The sequence below is a fragment of the Pseudophryne corroboree genome, chromosome 6 (genome assembly GCF_028390025.1).
Source record: "Pseudophryne corroboree isolate aPseCor3 chromosome 6, aPseCor3.hap2, whole genome shotgun sequence".
NCBI lineage: Eukaryota > Metazoa > Chordata > Amphibia > Anura > Myobatrachidae > Pseudophryne > Pseudophryne corroboree.
Genome location: NC_086449.1, coordinates 797,597,727 through 797,618,837, shown reverse-complemented (window position 1 = coordinate 797,618,837; position 21,111 = coordinate 797,597,727). Strand labels below are relative to the sequence as shown.

Below are 21,111 nucleotides of genomic sequence, written 5' to 3'. Positions count from 1 at the left end.
GTAGCTGCTCGGCAAAGTTGAAATGCCGAGACACCTCGGGCAGCCGCCCAAGATGAGCCCACCTTCCTGGTAGAATGGGCCTTCACTGACTTCGGCAACGGTAATCCAGCCGTAGAATGAGCGTGCTGAATCGTATTACAAATCCAGCGTGCAATAGTCTGCTTGGAAGCAGGATTTCCAATCTTGTTGGAAGCGTACAGGACAAACAGAGCCTCCGTTTTCCTAACAAGAGCCGTTCTGGCGACATAAATTTTCAAAGCTCTTACGACATCGAGAGATTTTGGCACCGTCATGGCATCCGTAGCCACAGGCACCACAAAAGGTTGATTTATGTGAAACGAAGACACCACCTTCGGCAGAAATTGTTGACGAGTCCTCAATTCCGCTCTATCCTCATGGAAAATCAAATATGGGCTCTTGTGAGACAAAGCCGCCAATTCCGACACCCGTCTGGCGGACGCCAAGGCCAAAAGCATGACCACTTTCCAAGTGATAAATTTCAACTCAACCTTTCGCAAAGGTTCAAACCAGTGAGACATAAGAAATTGTAACACCACGTCAAGATCCCACGGTGCCACGGGTGGCACAAACAGAGGATGGATATGCAGCACTCCCTTCACGAAAGTCTGAACTTCAGGAAGGGCAGCCAATTATTTTTGAAAGAAAATAGATAAAGCCGAAATCTGCACTTTGAAGGAACCCAATTTCAGGCCTGCATCCACGCCTGCCTGCAAAAAATGGAGGAAACGACCCAGCTGAAACTCCTCCGTAGGAGCTTTCTTGGCTTCACACCACGACACATATTTTCTCCAAATACGGTGATAATGCTTCGCCATGACCTCCTTTCTAGCCTTAAGGAGAGTGGGGATGACTTCCCCGGGAATAGCCTTTCGAGCTAGGATTTGGCGTTCAACCTCCACGCTGTCAAACGCAGCCGCGGTAAGTCTTGAAATACGCACGGCCCCTGCAGTAACAGGTCCTCTCTGAGAGGAAGTGGCCAAGGATCTTCTATGAGCAATTCCTGAAGATCCGGATACCAGGCCCTCCGTGGCCAATCTGAAACGACGAGTATTGCCGGAACCCTTGTTCATCTTATGATCCTCAACACCTTTGGAATGAGAGGAAGTGGAGGGAACAAATATACCGACTGAAACACCCACGGAGTTACCATGGCGTCCACTGCACTGGCTTGGGGGTCCCTTGACCTGGAACAATACCTTGGAAGCTTCTTGTTGAGGCGAGACGCCATCATGTCTATTTGAGGGATTCCCCAACGCCTCGTCACTTCTGCAAATACCTCTTGATGAAGAGCCCACTCTCCTGGATGGAGATCGTGTCTGCTGAGGAAGTCTGCTTCCCAGTTGTCCACACCCGGAAGGAAGACTGCTGACAGAGCGCTCGCGTGTTTTTCCGCCCAGCGGAGAACTCTTGTGGCCTCCGCCATCGCCGCTCTGCTATTTGTTCCGCCCTGGCGGTTTACGTACGCCACCGCTGTTACGTTGTCCGACTGAATCAGGACAGGTAGACCACGAAGAAGGTGTTCCGCTTGCAGAAGGCCGTTGTAAATGGCTCTTAACTCCAGAACGTTTATGTGGAGACAAGTATCCTGGCTTGACCATCTTCCCTGGAAACTTCTTCCTTGAGTGACTGCTCCCCAGCCTCGGAGACTTGCATCCGTGGTCAGCAGGACCCAATCCTGGATCCCGAACCTGCGTCCCTCTAGAAGGTGAGAACTTTGCAGCCACCACAGGAGAGAAATTCTGGTCCTGGAAGATAGACTTATTTTCCGGTGCATGTGCAGGTGAGACCCGGACCATTTGTCCAGCAGGTCCTACTGAAACACCCGGGCATGAAACCTGTCAAACGGAATGGCTTCGTAAGCCGCTACCATCTTCCCTAGCACTCGAGTGCATTGATGAATCGACACTCTTGCCGGTTTCAGAATCTCCTTGACCATGCATTGGATTTCCAGAGCTTTTTCCGCCGGAAGAAACACTCTCTACAGTTCCGTGTCCAGGATCATGCCCAAGAAGGGCAGCCGAGTTGTCGGAATCAACTGAGACTTTGGCAAATTTAGAATCCAACCATGATGTTGCAGAAACGTCAGGGAGAGTTCCACATTTCTTAGTAACTGCTCCTTCGATCTCGCCTTTATCAGGAGATCGTCCAAGTACGGAATAATTGTGACACCCTGCTTGTGTAGGAGTACCATCATTTCCGCCATCACTTTGGTGAAGACCCTCGGGGCCGTGGAAAGCCCAAACGGCAACGTCTGAAGTTGGTAATGATAATCCTGCACCGCAAATCTCTGGAAAGCCTGATGTGGAGGATATATCGGGACGTGTAAGTAGGTATCTTTTGTGTCGACTGACGCCATAAAATCCCCCCCTTCTAGACTGGAGATCACTGCCCGTAGAGATTCTATCTTGAACTTGAAAGTTATTAAATACAGATTGAGGGATTTTAAGTTCAGGATCGGTCTGACCGAGCCGTCCGGCTTTGGGACGACAAAGAGGCTCGAATAAAACCCTTCTCCCCGTTGGGACGGGGGTACCGGGACAACGACACTCTGGAGACATAGGCTTTTGTATCGCAGCACTCACTACTTCCCTTTCTGGGATAGAAACTGGCAAGGCTGATTTGAAAAAACGGGGGGGGGGGGGGGGGGGGGGGCACCTCCTGAAACTCCAGTTTGTACCCTTGGGACACTATGTCTAACACCCAAGGATCTAGTACCGAGTGAAACCAGACCTGACTGAAGAGTCGGAGACGCGCGCCCACCGGCACGGACTCCCGTAGGGGAGCCCCAGCGTCATGCGGTGGACTTGGCAGAGGCTGGGGAGGACTTTTGGTCCTGGGAGCCTGACACAGCAGGCGACCTTTTTCCCCTTCCTCTGCCTTTTGAAGCAAGGAAGGACAAGCCTCTTCCTTTTTTGTATTTATTAGGCCAAAAGGACTGCATCTGATAATGAAGTGCCTTTTTCTGTTGTGCTGGAACATAAGAAAGAAAAGATGACTTAGCGGTAGACACCAGGTCAGCGAGGCCGTCACCAAACAAGACACTACCTTTATAAGGGAGAGCTTATAGCTTTCTTGGAGTCGGCATCAGCATTCCATTGATGAATCCACAGCGCTCTCCTGGCCGAGACTGCCATGGCATTGGCCCTTGATCCCAAGAGGCCAATATCCCTCCGCGCATCCTTTAGGTAAGCTGCAGCGTCCCTGATATAACCGAGAGTCAAAAGAATGTTATCCCTATCCAGGGTATCCATGTCAGATGCCAAATTATCAGCCCACTTAGCAATAGCACTACTCACCCAAGCCGAGGCCACGGCAGCTCTGAGAAGTGCACCTGTAGTGACATAAATGGCCTTTAATGTCGTTTCCTGCTTACGATCCGCAGGATCCTTGAGGGCAGCAGTGTCGGGAGACGGAAGCGCCACCTTCTTGGACAGCCGGGACAGAACCTTGTCCACATTGGGAGATGACTCCCACTTTTCCCTGTCGTCAGAGGGGAAAGGATATGCCATAAGAATTCTCTTGGGAATCTGCCACCTTTTATCAGGCGATTCCCAAGCCTTTTCACAAAGAGCGTTCAGTTCATGAGAGGGGGGAAACGTCACCTCAGGTTTCTTTCCCTTATACAAACATACCCTTGTATCAGGAACAGCAGGTACTTCAGAAATATGTAAAACATCTTTAATAGCCACAATCATGTACTAAATACTCTTAACCAATTTTGGATGTAAACTGGCCTCACTATAGTCGACACTGGAGTCAGAGTCCATGTCGGTATCCGTCTCAGCTATTTGGGTAAATTAACGCTTTTGTGACCCTGAGGGGGCCTGCACCTGGGATAAGGCGTCCTCCATGGATTTTCTCCACGTTTGTGACTGAGAATCAGATTTATCCAGCCTCTTAGACAATAACGCCACATTTGCATTCAATGTACTCAACATATTCACCCAATCAGCAGTGCTGACAGAGTCACTCCCAAATCCTTCTCTGCGCCCCCAGTAACTTCCTCCGGGGAGGAGCACTCAGCCTCAGACATGTCGACACACCGTACCGACACACACACACTGGCAATAGGGGACAGACCCACAGGGAAGCCTGTTAGAGAGAACACAGAGGGAGTATACCAGCTCACACCCCAGTGCCCATATACTACTGAAAAAATAATATATGATCACTGCGCTGTTTAAATAGCACCAAATGTCTGTGTCCCCCCACCGTTTTGCTCCCTGTACTTGATAAGGAGAGTGGAGGTCCGGGCCAGCGTCTCTGCAGTGTCTGTGAAGAGAGAAAATGGTGCTGGTAAACTATGAGGGCTACTAAGCCACGCCCCCTCCCTGCGCGCTGTAGTCCCGCTCAATTTCACATATTTATACTGGCGGTGGGCTTATATTTAGTGCCTAGGCACTGAAAATATGCACTTTTGCCAGTTTTAAAAAACCTCAGTAACCTGCTGCCCAGGGCGCCCCACCTGCGCCCTGCGAGTGCCGTTGATGTATGTGTGGGAGCATGGGGCGCAGCGCGACCGCTGCGCTGTACCTCCGTTACTGAAGTCTTCTGCCGTCACTGAAGTCTTCTTTCTTCTGTATACTCACCCGGCTTCTTTCTTCCGGCTTCTGTGAGGGGGTGACGGCGCGGCTCCGGGAACAAGCAGCTAGGCGCACCAAGTGATCAAACCCTCTGGAGCTAATGGTGTCCAGTAGCCTAAGAAGCAGAGCCTTTAACTCAGAAGAAGTAGGTCTGACTTCTCTCCCCTCAGTCCCACGATGCAGGGAGCCTGTAGCCAGCAGTTCTCCCTGAAAATAAAAAACCTAACAGAAAGTCTTTTCAGATAAACTCAGGAGAGCTCCCCTAGTGTGTGTCCAGTCTCTCTGGGCACAGAATCTAACTGAGGTCTGGAGGAGGGGCATAGAGGGAGGAGCCAGTTCACACCCATTCAAAGTCTTATAGTGTGCCCATGTCTCCTGCGGATCCCGTCTATACCCCATGGTCCTTTTGGAGTCCCCAGCATCCTCTAGGACATAAGAGAAAATAATATATATATATATATATACACACACACACACACACACACACACACACACAAACAAATTATATATATATACATTAGTGACCCGCCCCGGCTTTGCACAGGAACAATTCTGAATTTACGGTGATAGGTTAGGGCTTACATATATTTTTCTGGAGAAACCGGATAATATGTTTCAATCTCTACATAGTATAAAATATAGTCCATCACTGTGATATATCTTTAACGGTTTAGGCAGTGTAAGCCAAGAAAGCACTCAGACTGACGTTTTTCCAGTGACTTGCTTCACTAAAATCTGCATCGCTCGGCTCTTTTGTCATAGATTAATGTTTCATACACCTAAACCTTCCTTGACAAATGCTCTAAAGACTTGTGAAAACCGCATCAAAATCCATCCAGTGGTTCTCAAGGTTAGCCCGAACAAACAGACAGACGCTTACTGGGAATTTTATTTTATACTATGTAGATTATATATTTTATGGGTTTTTTTTGTGGTTTTGTTCCATTTTAATATCGAGTTATGGTCTATTTTACCTCTGAGCATACTCCAAACAATGCGTCTGCTTTGGAATAAAACTCCTCCTTTAGAGAAATGACCACCATTTGGAACTGCTCTCTTGTGTGCTCTCTGATATAACTGGTCACCTAAATGCAAACATAATGTTACTGACCCACAGAATCAGACACAACACTAATACGACCCAAAGAATCAAATGTTGTCTTTTGATGCACATTTTTTGGTCCATTTGGGTGTTTTCACCCGTATAGCAAATTGATGAAAAAGCATGTGACAATGCACTAGAATGCGGGAAACAAATCTATATATATGGGGCCTGATTCAGATATAGACGCAGTACACACACGTATTTGGACACAGGTGCTGAGTGTATATTTTTTGTTAATGGCGCAGGAGACCTCTTGTGCTAATAGACGCCCTCCCGCAAGCTTCTGTGATACGCTGCTGTGTCCGAGGATACAGCATTGGCCTGCCGGCAAAAGCATTGGCCATCTGGAGGTACTCTCAGGTTACGTGGCCACTGTTTTCACTATGTCTGGGCCAGGACATCTGCATTGGAAGGCGCAGACTCTGGACAAGGCACGTCTACAAAACAGGGTGGCGTCACGTCATCGGATTTGTGTACTACTCTGAATCATGGTGTATATGCATTTCTGCGTGGGTCTGCTTCTGTTCTGTACTTGCCCTAAATTGGATCTAGTTTGCTCTAGGCGGTGACTTACTTTGCCAATGTTACTGTTATCCAGGGCCGCATCTACTTCATCTAAAATAAAGAATGGTGCAGGACGAAAGCTGAAACAGAAAGAAATAAATGTGGCAATGATTACGTTTACACACCTTCAACAAAAATAACCCATACATTATTATGCTATATCACCTTACTGTCATGACCTATCTTATACCGCCTTCACACCGCACAAATAACACGGTATCGACCCGGTATATTGCCGGGTCAACACAGGTCGCTGTGTGGTGTGAAAGGGCCCATGTCGAATTCCCGGGTCGCCTGACCTGGTAATTCAACCCGGGAATAAAGCAGTGTTGAATACCGGGTAGGGGTAGTGTGAACGGGTTGCCGGGTCGATGCGACCCGGGACCCGTTCACTACATAGGGAGAGGCGGCGCGGAGATGACCTCATCTCCCAGCGCCACCCCCGATGCCGGCTCCGCCCTACGCCGCTATGGCACCCTGAGCCAGTTAATAGGGTCCAATGCCGGGTCCCACCCGGTAAGGACCCGTTTCCAATTCCCGGGTGGGACCCAGCTTTTGCGATGTAAAGGAGTATAAGAGATAAAGATACTCCAGTCAGCATCAGGAAACAAATGGGAAAGTTGTACTTAACAAATATAGCCCAGAAAACAGGTATTAGACAGAACTGAAGTCATTTTACCCAGGACGGCAATCCCAGCAATGAAAGAGTAGAATGAGGACGTGCACCTGTACACAGTGACAGAACAGGCACATTTTGGCTAAATACTGTGCTGCATGGCTGCAAGCAACCGTGATGGTATGAAATATACAGGTTGAGTATCCCATATCCAAATATTCCGAAATACGGAATATTCCGAAATACGGACTTTTTTGAGTGAGAGTGAGATAGTGAAACCTTTGTTTTCTGATGGCTCAATGTACATAAACTTTGTTTAATACACAAAGTTATTAATAATACTGTATTAAATGACCTTCAGGCTGTGTATATAAGGTGTATATGAAACATAAATGAATTGTGTGAATGTAGACACACTTTGTTTAATGCAAAAAGTTATACAAAATATTGGCTAAAATGACCTTCAGGCTGTGTGTATAAGGTGTATATGTAACATAAATGCATTCTGTGCTTAGACTTAGGTCCCATCGCCATGATATCTCATTATGGTATGCAATTATTTCAAAATACGGAAAAATACCATATCCAAAATACCTCTGGTCCCAAGCATTTTGGATAAGGGATACTCAACCTGTATTTTAGTTCAGCTAAGGAACTTCTAGAGTTATAGTCTCACCTGTGAATAGCAAACACCAGGGCCAGCGCAGCCACAGACTTCTCTCCACCAGACAAGTTGTCCATGGGCATAAAACGTTTTCCTGGAGCTACACAGTTATATCCAATTCCATCGAGATAAGGCTCCTCTATATTCTCAGGACTAAGAAAGGCCTACAAAAAAGGTCAAGTTTCAATAAGTGACTATGTCCGACTTGCAGAAGTCCTTATGCTGTAAGCTACAATACTGTGCAAAAGTTTTAGGCAGGTGTGGAAAATATGCTGCAAAGTACGAATGCTTTCAAAGATAGAAGTCTTAATAGTTTATTTTAATCAATTAACAAAATGCAAAGTGAATGAAGAGAAGAGAAAGGAGGATTTTGGTACTTACAGATAAATCCATTTCTCTAAATCCACTCTGGGACACTGGAGTTAGACAGCTGGGTGTGAAGAATGCAGACCGGAGGCAGCACAATGTAATAAAACAACTATGCACAGCCGGCTCCTCCCCCTTCACGCCCCCCCCCCATCCCTCCAGTTTGAAAAATTGACGGAGAGAGAGGGAACATGAAAGAATAAAACCATTTGGGAAGGAACCAACCATACCACAACGTCAAACAGCAACCAAGAACTATCAAATCATTAACCAACATGTTTGAGCCAATATAACGAGAACACGCAGGCCGACAGCACCGAGGTGGGCGTTCAGTGTCCCTGAGTGGATTCAGAGAAATGGATTTATCGGTAAGTACCAAAATCCTCTTTTCTCTTTCATCCACTAGGGGACACTGGAGTTAGACAGCTGGGGACGTCCCAAAGATACTCCTATGGGCGGGAGTGCTGTTCGAAGCCTGTCCAAAATTTGAATCTCTAGATGCAAAAGTATCAAATTTGTAGAACCTAGTGAACGTGTGCGCTGATCCCACATTGCAGCTCTACAAAGTTGGGTAGTGGACGCTCCTCTAGCCGCCGCCCAAGAAGCTCCAACTGATCTAGTGGTATGAGCACCCACTCGAACGGGACTCTTTTACCATTTGAAACATATGTTTGCTTGATGGTTAACCTTATCCACCTAGCCAATGTTTGTTTTGAAGCTGGCCAGCACCTCTTGGGGCCATCATACAGTACAAACAAAGTGTCTGACCTGCTAAGAGAACTCGTAGCCTGTACGTATACCCGTAAAGCTCTGACCACATCCAGGGAAAGGTCCCCCTCTGACAACTCCTGGAAAGATGGGACCACAATCGGTTGGTTTATGTGAAAACCAGAAACCACCTTAGGTTAAAAACTTCTCCTTCGTACGGAGCTCCACCCTGTCTTCGTTAAAAACTAGGAAGGAACTATTACAGGACAGGGCTCCCAATTCAGAGACCCTCCTTGCCGATGCTAAAGCAAGAAGCAAGACTGTTTTCCAGCACACATATTTAAGTTCTGCCCCTTCCAAAGGCTCGAAAAAGGTCAGATCTCAAAAAGTACAACACCAAATTTAGATCCCAGGGAGCCATGGGGGGGACGAAAAGGTGGTTGCATTCTCAACACTCCCTGTAAAAATGTCTGAACCTCCTGCAAGGACGCCAGACGTTGCTGGAAAAAAACTGAAAGGGCCGAGACATGCATTTTCAAAGACCCCAACCGTAATCCTCCTTCCAAACCAGTTTGGAGAAACCTCAACAATCTAGTAAGGCGGAATTCTCTGGGGTTCCAACCCTTAGGTTGGCACCAGTCCATGTATTTCTTCCGGATCCTATAATAGTGTGCCGCAGTAACCGGCTTTCTTGCTGCTAACATGGTAGGAATAGCTGATTTCGGGACACCCTTTTCCCTTAGAATCCTGGAATCAAGAACCACGCCGTCAAACGTAGGCGGTTCAGATCTGGGTGTAGAAATGGACCCTGTGACAGCAGATCCTCCCTCTGCGGCAGTCTCCAAGGAACGTCCGCCAGAAGTGTCTTCAGATCCGAATACCAACTTCTGCGAGGCCAGTCCGGCGATATCAAAATTACCCACGCTCTTTCCTGTTTCATGTTTTTTAACACTCTTGGCAATAAGGGAAACAGTGGGGGGGGTGGAATGGTATGCCGGCGGTCTGGCTCCCGGCGACCAGCATACCGGGAGCCCGACCGCCGGCTTACCGACAGTGTGGCGGTGCGCCGGGATCCCGACAGCCGGCATACTGAAGACCACCCACAGTGGGAATATGTATACCATTTCTTATGTCAAGTGAATTGCCAGCGCGTCCACTGCCTCTGCTGCTGGATCCCGCATCCTGGCCACAAATATCGGAAGCTGATGGTTGTTTCGAGAGGCCACTAGATCTACCTGCGGTAAACCCCACCGTCTTACCTCTGCGTCGAGGACCTGGGGATGTAGGCTCCACTCTCCTGGGTGCATAGCCTGACGGCTGACGTAATCTGCCTCCCAATTGTCCACTCCTGGAATGAAACCTGCCGACAGGACTATGTCGTGTTTTTCTGTCCAAGACAGAATTCTTGTAGCCTCCTTTAAGGCCATGCATATTTTTGTTCCTCCCTGACGGTTTATGTATGCCGCTGCTGTCACATTGACTGATTGCACTCTCACGTGCTAAGCTCACACCAGGCTCTCCGCTTGAAGAAGTGGATTGTAGATGGCTCGTAGTTCCAGTACATTTATTTGTAAGCTGCTTTGATAGGTTCTTGTGAACCGATCACCAAATCAACAAAGTCCTGGCCTGAGGTGACAAGCGAATTCTTCTGTGAAGGAGTAGATGCTTGCATACCCCTTGAGCAATCAGATTTAACTGAAAAGGTCTGGAATGTAGCGTGCCGTATTGGATCGCTTAGAACGATGCTACAATTTTTCCCAGAAGCCGTATATACAAAGATGTAGAGACACCATCTGGTTTTGTAAAACCTATCGAACCATTTCCCTAATGTCTCGAATCTTGTCTTTCGGCAGGAACACTCTCAATTGTATTGTATCTAAGATGAGACCCAGGAAATGAATTATCTGTGTTGGTTATAAATTGTATTTTTTGAAGTTCACAAGCCAACCGTGTTGAATTAGTAACTGGTGAGTGATCCGAGCATCCCAGATCAATAGTTCCTGGGACGGAGCCTTGATAAGAAGGTCGTCCAAATACTGCCATGATCTTTGTGAAGATCCTCGGGGCCTATGATAGGCCGAACGGCAGTGCTCTGAATTGGTAGTGGTATTTGTCCACTGCAAACCTTAAATAAGCTTGGTTTGGTGACCAAATTGGGACATGCAGGTACGCGTCCTTTATGTCCATGGACACCATGTTTTCCTGTTACTTCAAGCCCGCAATGACCAACTGTATCGATTCCATTTTGAATCTGTAAACCATGAGGAATTGATGTAACACTTTTAAATTTAGGATGGGTCTGACTAAACCATATGGTTTCGGTACTACAAAAAGATTTGAATAAAAGACCGTTCCTCTTTGTGGAACCGGAACTGGTATGATTACTTCTATCAGAAGTAATTTTTGAATAGCTCTGTTTAATGCCCTTACCTTTTGAGAGCACTGAGGTAGGCCTGTAGTAAAGAACTGACTGTGAGGTCGGGTTAGAAATCTATTTTGTATCCCTGGAAGATAACATTGTTGATCCAGACTTCTGGGGAGGTCTCGGCCCAGGCTTCCTGAAACCTTATCAACCATGCACACACCTTGGGAGACCCAAGATGAGCTGGGAAACCGTCATGCCACGGTCTTGTCAGTGGACTTAAGAGTCCTGTTTTCGGACTATAGACTGGGACCGGCCTCTGCCTCTGTTTCCACGAGCTTGTCCACCAAAACCTCTACCTCTGGCACGAAAGGACTGTGTCCTAAATTAATTGAAAGCCGGACCAGAGTCGTTTCTTCTTACCGGTGGGCATGGTTCTAGGATACGTAGTAGGTAGAAACGTAGATTTTCCCGCTGTGGCCTGCGTAATCTACTTGTCCAATTCTGGACCAAATAAAGTTTCCCCCACAAAGGGAATCGCTTCCACTGCCTTTTTTGAATCCGAATCCACCTGCCAATCTCTGAGCCACAGAATCCTTCTGGCAGATATAGCCGAAGCTGATATGCGTGATGCTATCCTGCTAGCATCCTTTGTAGCTTGGCAAATATAAGTAGCCGACTCACGGATATGTTCTGCTAGTCGATATATCTCTTCCTGATTGTCTTCTGCCACTGCTCAAACTATCTGTCCAGCCCAAGCAAGGATAGCCTTATTAACCCATGCACTGACAATTGTAGGTCTCTGTGATGGTCCTGCAGCCACAAAGATGGATTTAAGGGCCATATCCATCATATGATCTGACACATCTTTAAGTGTAGTCACGTTCGGCATTGGTAAGATTGTCTTTTTTTGACAATCTATCCAGGGACACATCCACAATAGGTGGTACCTCCCATTTGGACATGACTCCCTTAGGCAGGGGATAACTGAACTTTTTAGGCAATTGGAAGCGCCTATCCAGCTGTTTTCATGCTTTTCCCATCTGATCCTGGAGTTTCTGAAGAATCAGAAATACTGCCGTTTTGTGGTTTCTGAGACTCAAACAGATCAAAAACTTCAAGTTCCTTTATCTCCTCTTCCTTGAAGTTAAGGACCTGTTTTACTGCCTCAATAAGAGATTCTAACCCCTTAATCTCTGAGTCCTCCTCCTGAGGACTGACTTCAAATATCTCCTCAACTGACTCCCTCTCATCCTCATCCGCCAAGAGACCCTCCTCCGACTCTTCCTGCAGGATAGGAAGAGGCCTCTTTACAGATTTGTGCAGTCTTTTCTACCTGTGCAGGTTGAGTAATTCTAATTAGGAATTCCTCCATAGTCTTTGAAAAACCCGCAGCCCATTCTAAATGTTGCTTGCGAGATTCAGCCATTTCCTTAGAAATATCTGCCAGGTCATTTTCCCATGTCCCGGATGGACCACTGCTCCCAGGTTGACCGTCCATACCCAAACATGTGTCGCACACCCCATAGATGCCAACACTTGTGCTCTTTTTCTCACATTTTGAACACGCATAACAAATTTAGATGGAGAAAGACCATAGGGAAATGGGGAGCAATGAAAGAACGGAGATTCACACAGCTGGAAATGTTTTATCTATAAAAAAAAAAATAAGATTTTACTTACCGGTAAATCTATTTCTCGTAGTCCGTAGTGGATGCTGGGGACTCCGTAAGGACCATGGGGAATAGACGGGCTCCGCAGGAGACATGGGCACTTTAAGAAAGAGTTTATATTCTGGTGTGCTCTGGCTCCTCCCTCTATGTCCCTCCTCCAGACCTCAGTTAGAGAAACTGTGCCCGGAAGAGCTGACAGTACAAGGAAAGGATTTTGATTATCCAGGGCAAGATACATACCAGCCACACCAATCACACCGTATAACTTGTGATAACCTTACCCAGTTAACAGTATGAACAACAACAGAGCATCAGTTCAACCCTGATGCAACTATAACATAACCCTTATTTAAACAATAACTATATACAAGCATTGCAGAAGAAGTCCGCACTTGGGACGGGCGCCCAGCATCTACTACGGACTACGAGAAATAGATTTACCGGTAAGTAAAATCTTATTTTCTCTAACGTCCTAGTGGATGCTGGGGACTCCGTAAGGACCATGGGGATTATACCAAAGCTCCCAAACGGGCGGGAGAGTGCGGATGACTCTGCAGCACCGATTGAGCAAACACAAGGTCCTCCTCAGCCAGGGTATCAAACTTGTAGAACTTTGCAAAAGTGTTTGAACCTGACCAAGTAGCCGCTCGGCAAAGCTGTAATGCCGAGACCCCTCGGGCAGCCGCCCAAGAAGAGCCCACCTTCCTTGTGGAATGGGCCTTAACCGATTTAGGCAGCGGCAATCCAGCTGCAGAATGAGCCTGCTGAATCAGGTTACAGATCCAGCGAGCAATAGTCTGCTTTGAAGCAGGCGCCCCAAGCTTGTTGGAAGCATACAGGATAAACAAAGATTCTGTTTTCCTGACCCTAGCCATTCTGGCTACATAAACCTTCAAAGCCCTGACCACATCAAGTAACTCGGAATCCTCCAAGTCATTAGTAGCCACAGGCACCACAATAGGTTGGTTTATATGAAAGGATGAAACCACTTTCGGCAGAAATTGTGGGCGGGTCCGCAATTCTGCTCTATCCGCATGGAAAACCAGATAGGGGCTTTTATGTGACAAAGCCGCCAATTCTGACACATGCCTAGCCGAAGCCAAGGCTAGTAGCATGACCACCTTCCACGTGAGATATTTCAATTCCACCGTTTTGAGTGGTTCAAACCAGTGTGATTTCAGGAAACCCAACACCACGTTAAGATCCCAAGGTGCCACTGGAGGCACAAAAGGGGGCTGAATATGCAGCACTCCCTTTACAAACGTCTGATCTTCAGGTAGAGAAGCCAGTTCTTTTTGAAAGAAAATGGATAGGGCCGAAATATGGACCTTAATGGAACCCAATTTTAGGCCCAAAGTCACTCCCGACTGTAGGAAGTGAAGAAAACGGCCCAGCTGGAATCATGCCCAGGAAAGGCAGACGAGTTGTAGGAATCAACTGCGACTTTGGAATATTTAGAATCCAGCCGTGTTGTCGTAACACTTCCAGAGAGCGTGCTACGCTGATCAGCAACTGCTCTCTTGACCTCGCTTTTATGAGGAGATCGTCCAAGTATGGGATAATTGTGACCCCTTGCTTCCGCAGGAGAACCATCATTTCCGCCATTACCTTGATAAATATTCTCGGTGCCGTGGAGAGACCAAACGGCAACGTCTGAAATTGGTAATAACAATCCTGTACCACAAATCTGAGGTACGCCTGATGAGGTGGATAAATGGGGACATGAAGGTATGCATCCTTTATGTCCAGAGACACCATAAAATCCCCCCCTTCCAGGCTTGCGATGACCGCTCTGAGCGATTCCATCTTGAACTTGAACAGTTTCAGATATATTTTCAGGGATTTTAAATTCAATATGGGTCTGACCGAACCGTCTGGTTTCGGTACTACAAACATGGTCGAATAATAACCCCTTCCTTGTTGAAGGAGGGGAACCTTGACCACCACCTGTTGAAGATACAATTTGTGAATTGCAGTTAACACTATTTCCCTCTCGAGGGGGGAAGCTGGCAGGGCCGATTTGAGGTATCGGTGAGGGGGCATCTCTTCGAATTCCAGCTTGTATCCCTGAGACACAATATCTATTGCCCAGGGATCCAACTGGGAGTGAACCCACCTGTGGCTGAAATTTCGGAGACGCGCCCCCACCGGGCCTAGCTCCGCCTGTGGAGCCCCAGCGTCATGCGGTGGATTTAGTGGAAGCTGGGGAGAACTTCTGTTCCTGGGAACTAGCTGTGTTGTGCATCTTCTTTCCTCTGCCCCTGCCTCTGGCAAGAAAGGACGCACCTCGGACTTTCTTGCCTTTTTGTGATCGAAAGGACTGCATTTGGTAATACGGTGCTTTCTTAGGTTGTGAGGAAACATATTGCAAAAAATTTGACTTTCCAGCAGTAGCTGTGGAGACCAGGTCCGAGAGACCTTCCCCAAACAACTCCTCACCCTTGTAAGGTAAAACCTCCATGTGCCTTTTTCAGTCGGCATCGCCTGTCCATTGCCGAGTCCACAGGACCCTTCTGGCAGAAATCGACATTGCATTTATTCTAGAGCCCAGAAGGCTAATGTCTCTTTGAGCATCTCTCATATATAGGACAGCGTCTTTTATATGCCCCAGGGTCATTAATATAGTATCCTTGTCCAAGGTATCAAGTTCCTCAGATAAGGTATCCGTCCATGCTGCTACAGCACTACACACCCAGGCCGACGCAATTGCCGGCCTCAGTAAGGTACCCGAATGTATATAAATGGACTTCAGGGTACCCTCCTGCTTTCTATCCGCAGCATCTTTTAGGGTGGCCGTATCCTGTGACGGCAGGGCTACCCTTTTGGATAAGCGTGTGAGAGCTTTGTCCACCCTAGGGGAGGATTCCCAGCGTAACCTGTCCGTTGGCGGGAAAGGATACGCCATAAGCATCCATTTGGAAATCTGCAGTTTTTTATCTGGAGATTCCCCATCCTTTTCACATAACTCATTTAGCTCATGTGAAGGGGGAAAGGTCACCACCTGCCTTTTTTCCCCATACATATGAACCCTCTTGTCAGGGACTGGGGTTTCCTCTGTGATGTGCAACACATCCTTTATTGCTATAATCATATAACGGATGGCTTTAGCCAATTTAGGCTGTAACTTTGCATCATCGTAATCGACACTGGAGTCAGAATCCATGTCGGTATCCGTGTCAACAATTTGGGATAGTGGGCGCTTCTGAGACCCTGACGGCCTCTGCGACATAGGATCAGGCACAGGCTGAGACCCTGACTGTCCTAAGGCTTCAGCTTTATACAACCTTTTATGCAAGGAATTGACATTATCATTTAAAACCTTCCACATATCCATCCAATCAGGTGTCGGCGCCGTCGGCGGAGACACCACATTAATTTGCTCCCGCTCTGTTTCCACATAGCCTTCCTCGTCAAACATGTCGACACAAGCGTACCGACACACCACACACACACACACACACACACACAGGGGATGCTCTTTTTGAAGACAGTTCCCCCACAAGGCCTTTTGGAGAGAGAGAGTATGCCAGCACACACCCCAGCGCTATATGTCCCAGGAATCACACAGTAACTTAGTGTTAACCCAGTAGCTGCGGTATATAATGTTTTTGCGCCTAACTTATGTGCCCCCCCCTCTCTTTTTACCCTCTTCTACCGTGTTTCTGCAGGGGAGAGCCTGGGGAGCTTCCTCTCAGCGGAGCTGTGGAGAGAAAATGGCGCTGGTGAGTGCTGAGGAAGAAGCCCCGCCCCCTCAGCGGCGGGCCTCTGTCCCGCGTTTCTGTGTAAAATTATGGCGGGGGCTCATGCATATATACAGTGCCCAACTGTATATATGCCCAACTTTTGCCAAGAGGTCTCTAATTGCTGCCCAGGCCCCCCCCCCCCCCCCCTACAGTGACCGTAGTATGTGGGTTTAATGTGGGAGCAATGGCGCACAGCTGCAGTGCTGTGCGCTACCTCAGTGAAGACTGGAGTCTTCTGCCGCCGATTTCGAAGTCTTCTTGCTTCTGTCACCGGCTTCTGTCTTCCGGCTCTGCGAGGGGGACGGCGGCGCGGCTCCGAGATCGGACGACAAAGCGTGAGATCCTGTGTACGATCCCTCTGGAGCTAATGATGTCCAGTAGCCTAAGAAGCAGGACCTATCTTCAGTGAGTAGGGCTGCTTCTCTCCCCTCAGTCCCACGCTGCAGAGAGTCTGTTGCCAGCAGATCTCTCTGAAAATAAAAAAAAAACCTAACAAAATACTTTCTTATAGCAAGCTCAGGAGAGCTCACTAAGTAGCACCCAGCTCGTCCGAGCACAGATTCAAACTGAGGTCTAGAGGAGGGACATAGAGGGAGGAGCCAGAGCACACCAGTATCCAAATTCTTTCTTAAAGTGCCCTGTCTCCTGCGGAGCCCGTCTATTCCCCATGGTCCTTACGGAGTCCCCAGCATCCACTAGGACGTTAGAGAAATTTGATTTACCTGCTGTAGCTGTGGAAACCAGGTCCGTCAGCCCATCCCCAAACAATACATCACCCTTATAGGGTAGTACTTCCATATGTTTTTTGGAATCCGCATCACCCGTCCATTGGCGAGTCCATAAGGATCTTCTCGCTGAGATAGACATGGCATTGGCCCTAGAAGCCAGCAATCCAATGTCCCTTTGAGCATCCCTCATAAATAAGACTGCGTCTTTTATATGGGCTAGAGTTAAGAATATAGTATCCTTATCCATATTATCAAATTGATCTGTCAGCTCATCTGTCCAAGCTGCAATTGCGCTACACACCCATGCCGACGCAATTGTCGGTCTTAGCACAGCCCCCGTATGAGAATAAATACACTTTAAGGTAGTTTCTTGCCTGCGATCTGCAGGGTCCTTAAGGGCCGCTGTGTCAGGAGACGGTAGCGCCACTTTCTTGGACAAGCGCGTCAGGACCTTGTCCACATTGGGGGATGATTCCCAAATCTCCCTGTCCTGCTTAGGGAAGGGGTATGCCATATAAATTCTTTTGGGGATCTGCGGTCTCTTTTCCGGAGTCTCCCAAGCTTTCCCAAATAAATCATTTAATTCATGAGATGTGGGAAAATTAATAATCTGTTTCTTTTCCTTAAACATGTGTACCCTTGTGTCGGGGACCAAGGGTTCATCCTCAATATGTAACACATCCCTTATTGCTACAATCATACACTGAATGGTTTTATTCACCCTCGGGTGCAATTTTACTTCGTCGTAGTCGACACTGGAGTCAGAATCCGTGTCGGTAGTAGTGTCTTGTGTTAAGGGACGCTTTTGAGACCCCGACGGGCCCTGTGAGTCGGTCCAATCCGAGGATTGACCCCCTGATGTCCCCCCTAATTCAGCCTTATCAAGCCTTTTATGTAAAGATGCCACACTTGCATTCAACATATGCCACATGTCCATCCAATCCGGAGTCGGCACAACCGACGTGGACACACCACTCATTTGCTCCACCGCCTCCTTGGAGAAGCCTTCCGCCTCAGACATGTCGACACACACGTACCGACACCCCCCCCAGACAGGGATTAACCTATAAGGGGAAAAAACCCCAACCAGGCCCTTAGGAGAGACAGAGAGAGAGTATGCCAGCACACACCAGCGCTTAAAAACACTGGAATATATATACCAGATAGCGCTTTTTATATATATAGCCTTAATTCCCACTCACTGCGTCTCCAAAGTGCCCCCCTCCTCTTTTTTCCAGCCTGTGAAGGTTCAGCAGGGGAGAGATCAGGGAGCCAGCTTTTCCTCATGCAGTTTCTGTGGAGAAAATGGCGCTGGTTAGTGCTGAGGATCAAGCCCCGCCCACCCGACGGCGGGCTTTGGTCCCAGTAAACTTATATAAAAAATGGCGAGGGATTTGTGGATTTACTGTGCCACAGCCTAATCTGCCTTATATTGCCACAAAATGAGGAATATTGCTGCCCAGGGCGCCCCCCCCCCTCCCCTGCGCCCTTCAGTGCCTGCTTGTGTGTGTGTACTGGGAGCAATGGCGCGCAGCTTACCGCTGCGCGCTTACCTCATGAAGATCTGATGTCTTCTGCCGCCTGATGTCTTCTTTGCCTTCTCATACTCACCTGGCTACTATCTTCGGCATCTGTGAGGAGGACGGCGGCGCGGCTCCGGGACGAACCCCAGGTGAGACCTGTGTTCCGACTCCCTCTGAAGCTAATGGTGTCCAGTAGCCTTAGAAGCAGTGCCCAACTTGACAAGCCAGCTCTGCTTCTCTCTCCTCGGTCCCACGATGCAGGGAGCCTGTTGCCAACAGGACTCCCTGAAAATAAAAAAACTAACAAAACTCTTTAAAACAGAAAACTCTGGAGAGCTCTCTGCATTGTACCCTTTCTCCTCTGGGCACAAGATCTAACTGAGGTCTGGAGGAGGGGCATAGAGGGAGGAGCCAGTGCACACCAATAGTCAAAGTTCTTTTTAGGTGCCCTATCTCCTGCGGAGCCCGTCTATACCCCATGGTCCTTACGGAGTCCCCAGCATCCTCTAGGACGTAAGAGAAATACGGGTTAGTGCTGATGTGCTGCGTCTCACCTCCCAGCCGGGTCCACTGGGCATGAGCGAGATCTCATAAACGTCGCAAGACCAGCTATGCATAGCCCAGGGCCCGGCGGCCAGTTACAGTGCTGTCACGGGCAATGACAGCTGCAGCTGTCGATAATGATAGCTGTAGCTGTCGATAACGTTTATACATTTGCATGTAGACAGCAGTGCCAATATAGACAGTGGCACATAACGCCCGAGGCATTGAGCACACACCGCGATCGTTATACATATCTGCGGCACATAACATCTGCAGATACCGCTATACCCTGTAACGGCTGTTAATACATCTATCCCAGAGTGTCTTCATGTATAGATCTTGCTTCTTCGAACAGTTCAAGAGACCTCAACTCTAGAATCCTTCCAAAACAAACTCAACACTTACCTGTTTACTCAAGCTTTTTACTGATGTGCCTTTAGTTCCAAAATAAAAGATACAACCCACAAGCTTATTACTTTTTCCTGTTAAGCTTATTTTACGTTTTCGTTATTTTTTGTTTTTTAAGTCAAATGTATAGCAATTTGAGTCTTTTTGGGAGAAAAGTGGTATATAAATAACATTATTCTTATTATTATTCGTGCATTTATGGGTGGGGAGGGAGAGGACTACGATACTCTAAACTAATGCTTTGTGGAAGCACCTTTTGATATGGTGAGGGAGGGGTACTTTGCATGTAAAGAACTTCTGGGAAAGTGTGCTTTGGGTACAATAGGGATCAGTTACATCTTTAAAAATTGTGTCACGTACTGTATTTTGATATCACTTTTCAATGGGTCAAGGCAGAAAAAAGCTTGAGATCCACTGATCTCAACAGATGCATTTTTGCCTGCAGAATTAAAAACAGGAATACTACAGTATACTGTTGTGTTTTGTACTTAATAATTCTGTGGGCAAAAATGCAGATAAGCCATTTAGTAAAAAAAAACCCTAGTGCTGAAATAAAAGTTGCGGTTTAATGGATTTATTTGTATGGGGAGAAAAGCTGGTGTATAGGGCAATAGTGTGACTTGGATCATGTGGAGAGGGTTGGCAGGACACATTAGGCACAGGGCCGGATTAAGCCTTGGAGGGGCCCTGGGGAGGGGAGGTGTATATTAGTTAACTCCCAACATGACCCATTCCAGGAGGGACAAAATGCTCTCAACCTGGACTTCCATCGTAATATATGATTGCCGTCACCTGTGTTGAACGAAATTATTTAATTGATAAGAAAGGTGATTCAACACAGGCGATTGCAATAATAAATTAAGAGGGAAGTCCGGGTAGAGAGCATTTTGTCCCTCCTGGAATGGGTCATGTTGGGAGGTATAGATTGTGAATAGTAAATGTAAACCAATGGTGTATATTATATTTAAACTAATAGTTTAATAATGCCTGGATACTGTTTATAGCTGCACCGAATTGCTAACTATTTTATAACTAGATGCTTCATCGCGCCCTACAGGCGCTCTTCACACCATTGCAAGGGGCGGATGGGGGAGGGGGTCCGGAGGCGGTGCGGGTGGTGGATGGGAGGTGTGGTGCTGTTGCGGATGAGGGAGGGGTTCTGAATGTGGGGGTGCCAGGGGCGGGGGAGGGCGGGTGTGCAGTGGATGGGGCAGGGGGTCCGGAGGTACTGCGGGTGGTGGAGGTGCCGCAGGTGCGGTAGGGGGTCAGGAGGCGTTGCGGGTGGGGGAGGGGCGGGTGCGGAGGTGCCACGGGTGACGGGTGCAGGGGTGCCGCAGGTGGGGTAGGGGAGGGGCAGTTGCAGGGGTGGAGCGGATGGGCGTGTGCTGCGGTTGTGGGAGGGCAGGTGTAGGGTGCCACGGGTGAGGGAGGTGGCTGCCGTGGTTGGGGGAGGAGCAGGTATGGGGGTGCGGTGGATGGGGAAGGGGTCCGGCCGGGTTGCCGC

At 48.0% G+C, this 21,111-nt stretch overlaps 1 protein-coding gene across 2 annotated transcripts in view; it reads right to left on the bottom strand.

Moving 5' to 3' along the window:
* Window positions 1-21,111, bottom strand: part of SMC1B (structural maintenance of chromosomes 1B) — a 619,466-nt gene that overhangs the window by 5,918 nt on the left and 592,437 nt on the right. For both annotated transcript variants that reach the window (XM_063928898.1, XM_063928897.1), the window contains 3 exons: window positions 7,566-7,717; window positions 6,284-6,353; window positions 5,579-5,689 (listed from right to left, as the gene is read on the bottom strand). In XM_063928898.1, coding sequence (XP_063784968.1) covers window positions 5,579-5,689; window positions 6,284-6,353; window positions 7,566-7,717 — 333 coding nt within the window. The remainder of the gene's footprint in view (window positions 1-5,578; window positions 5,690-6,283; window positions 6,354-7,565; window positions 7,718-21,111) is intronic.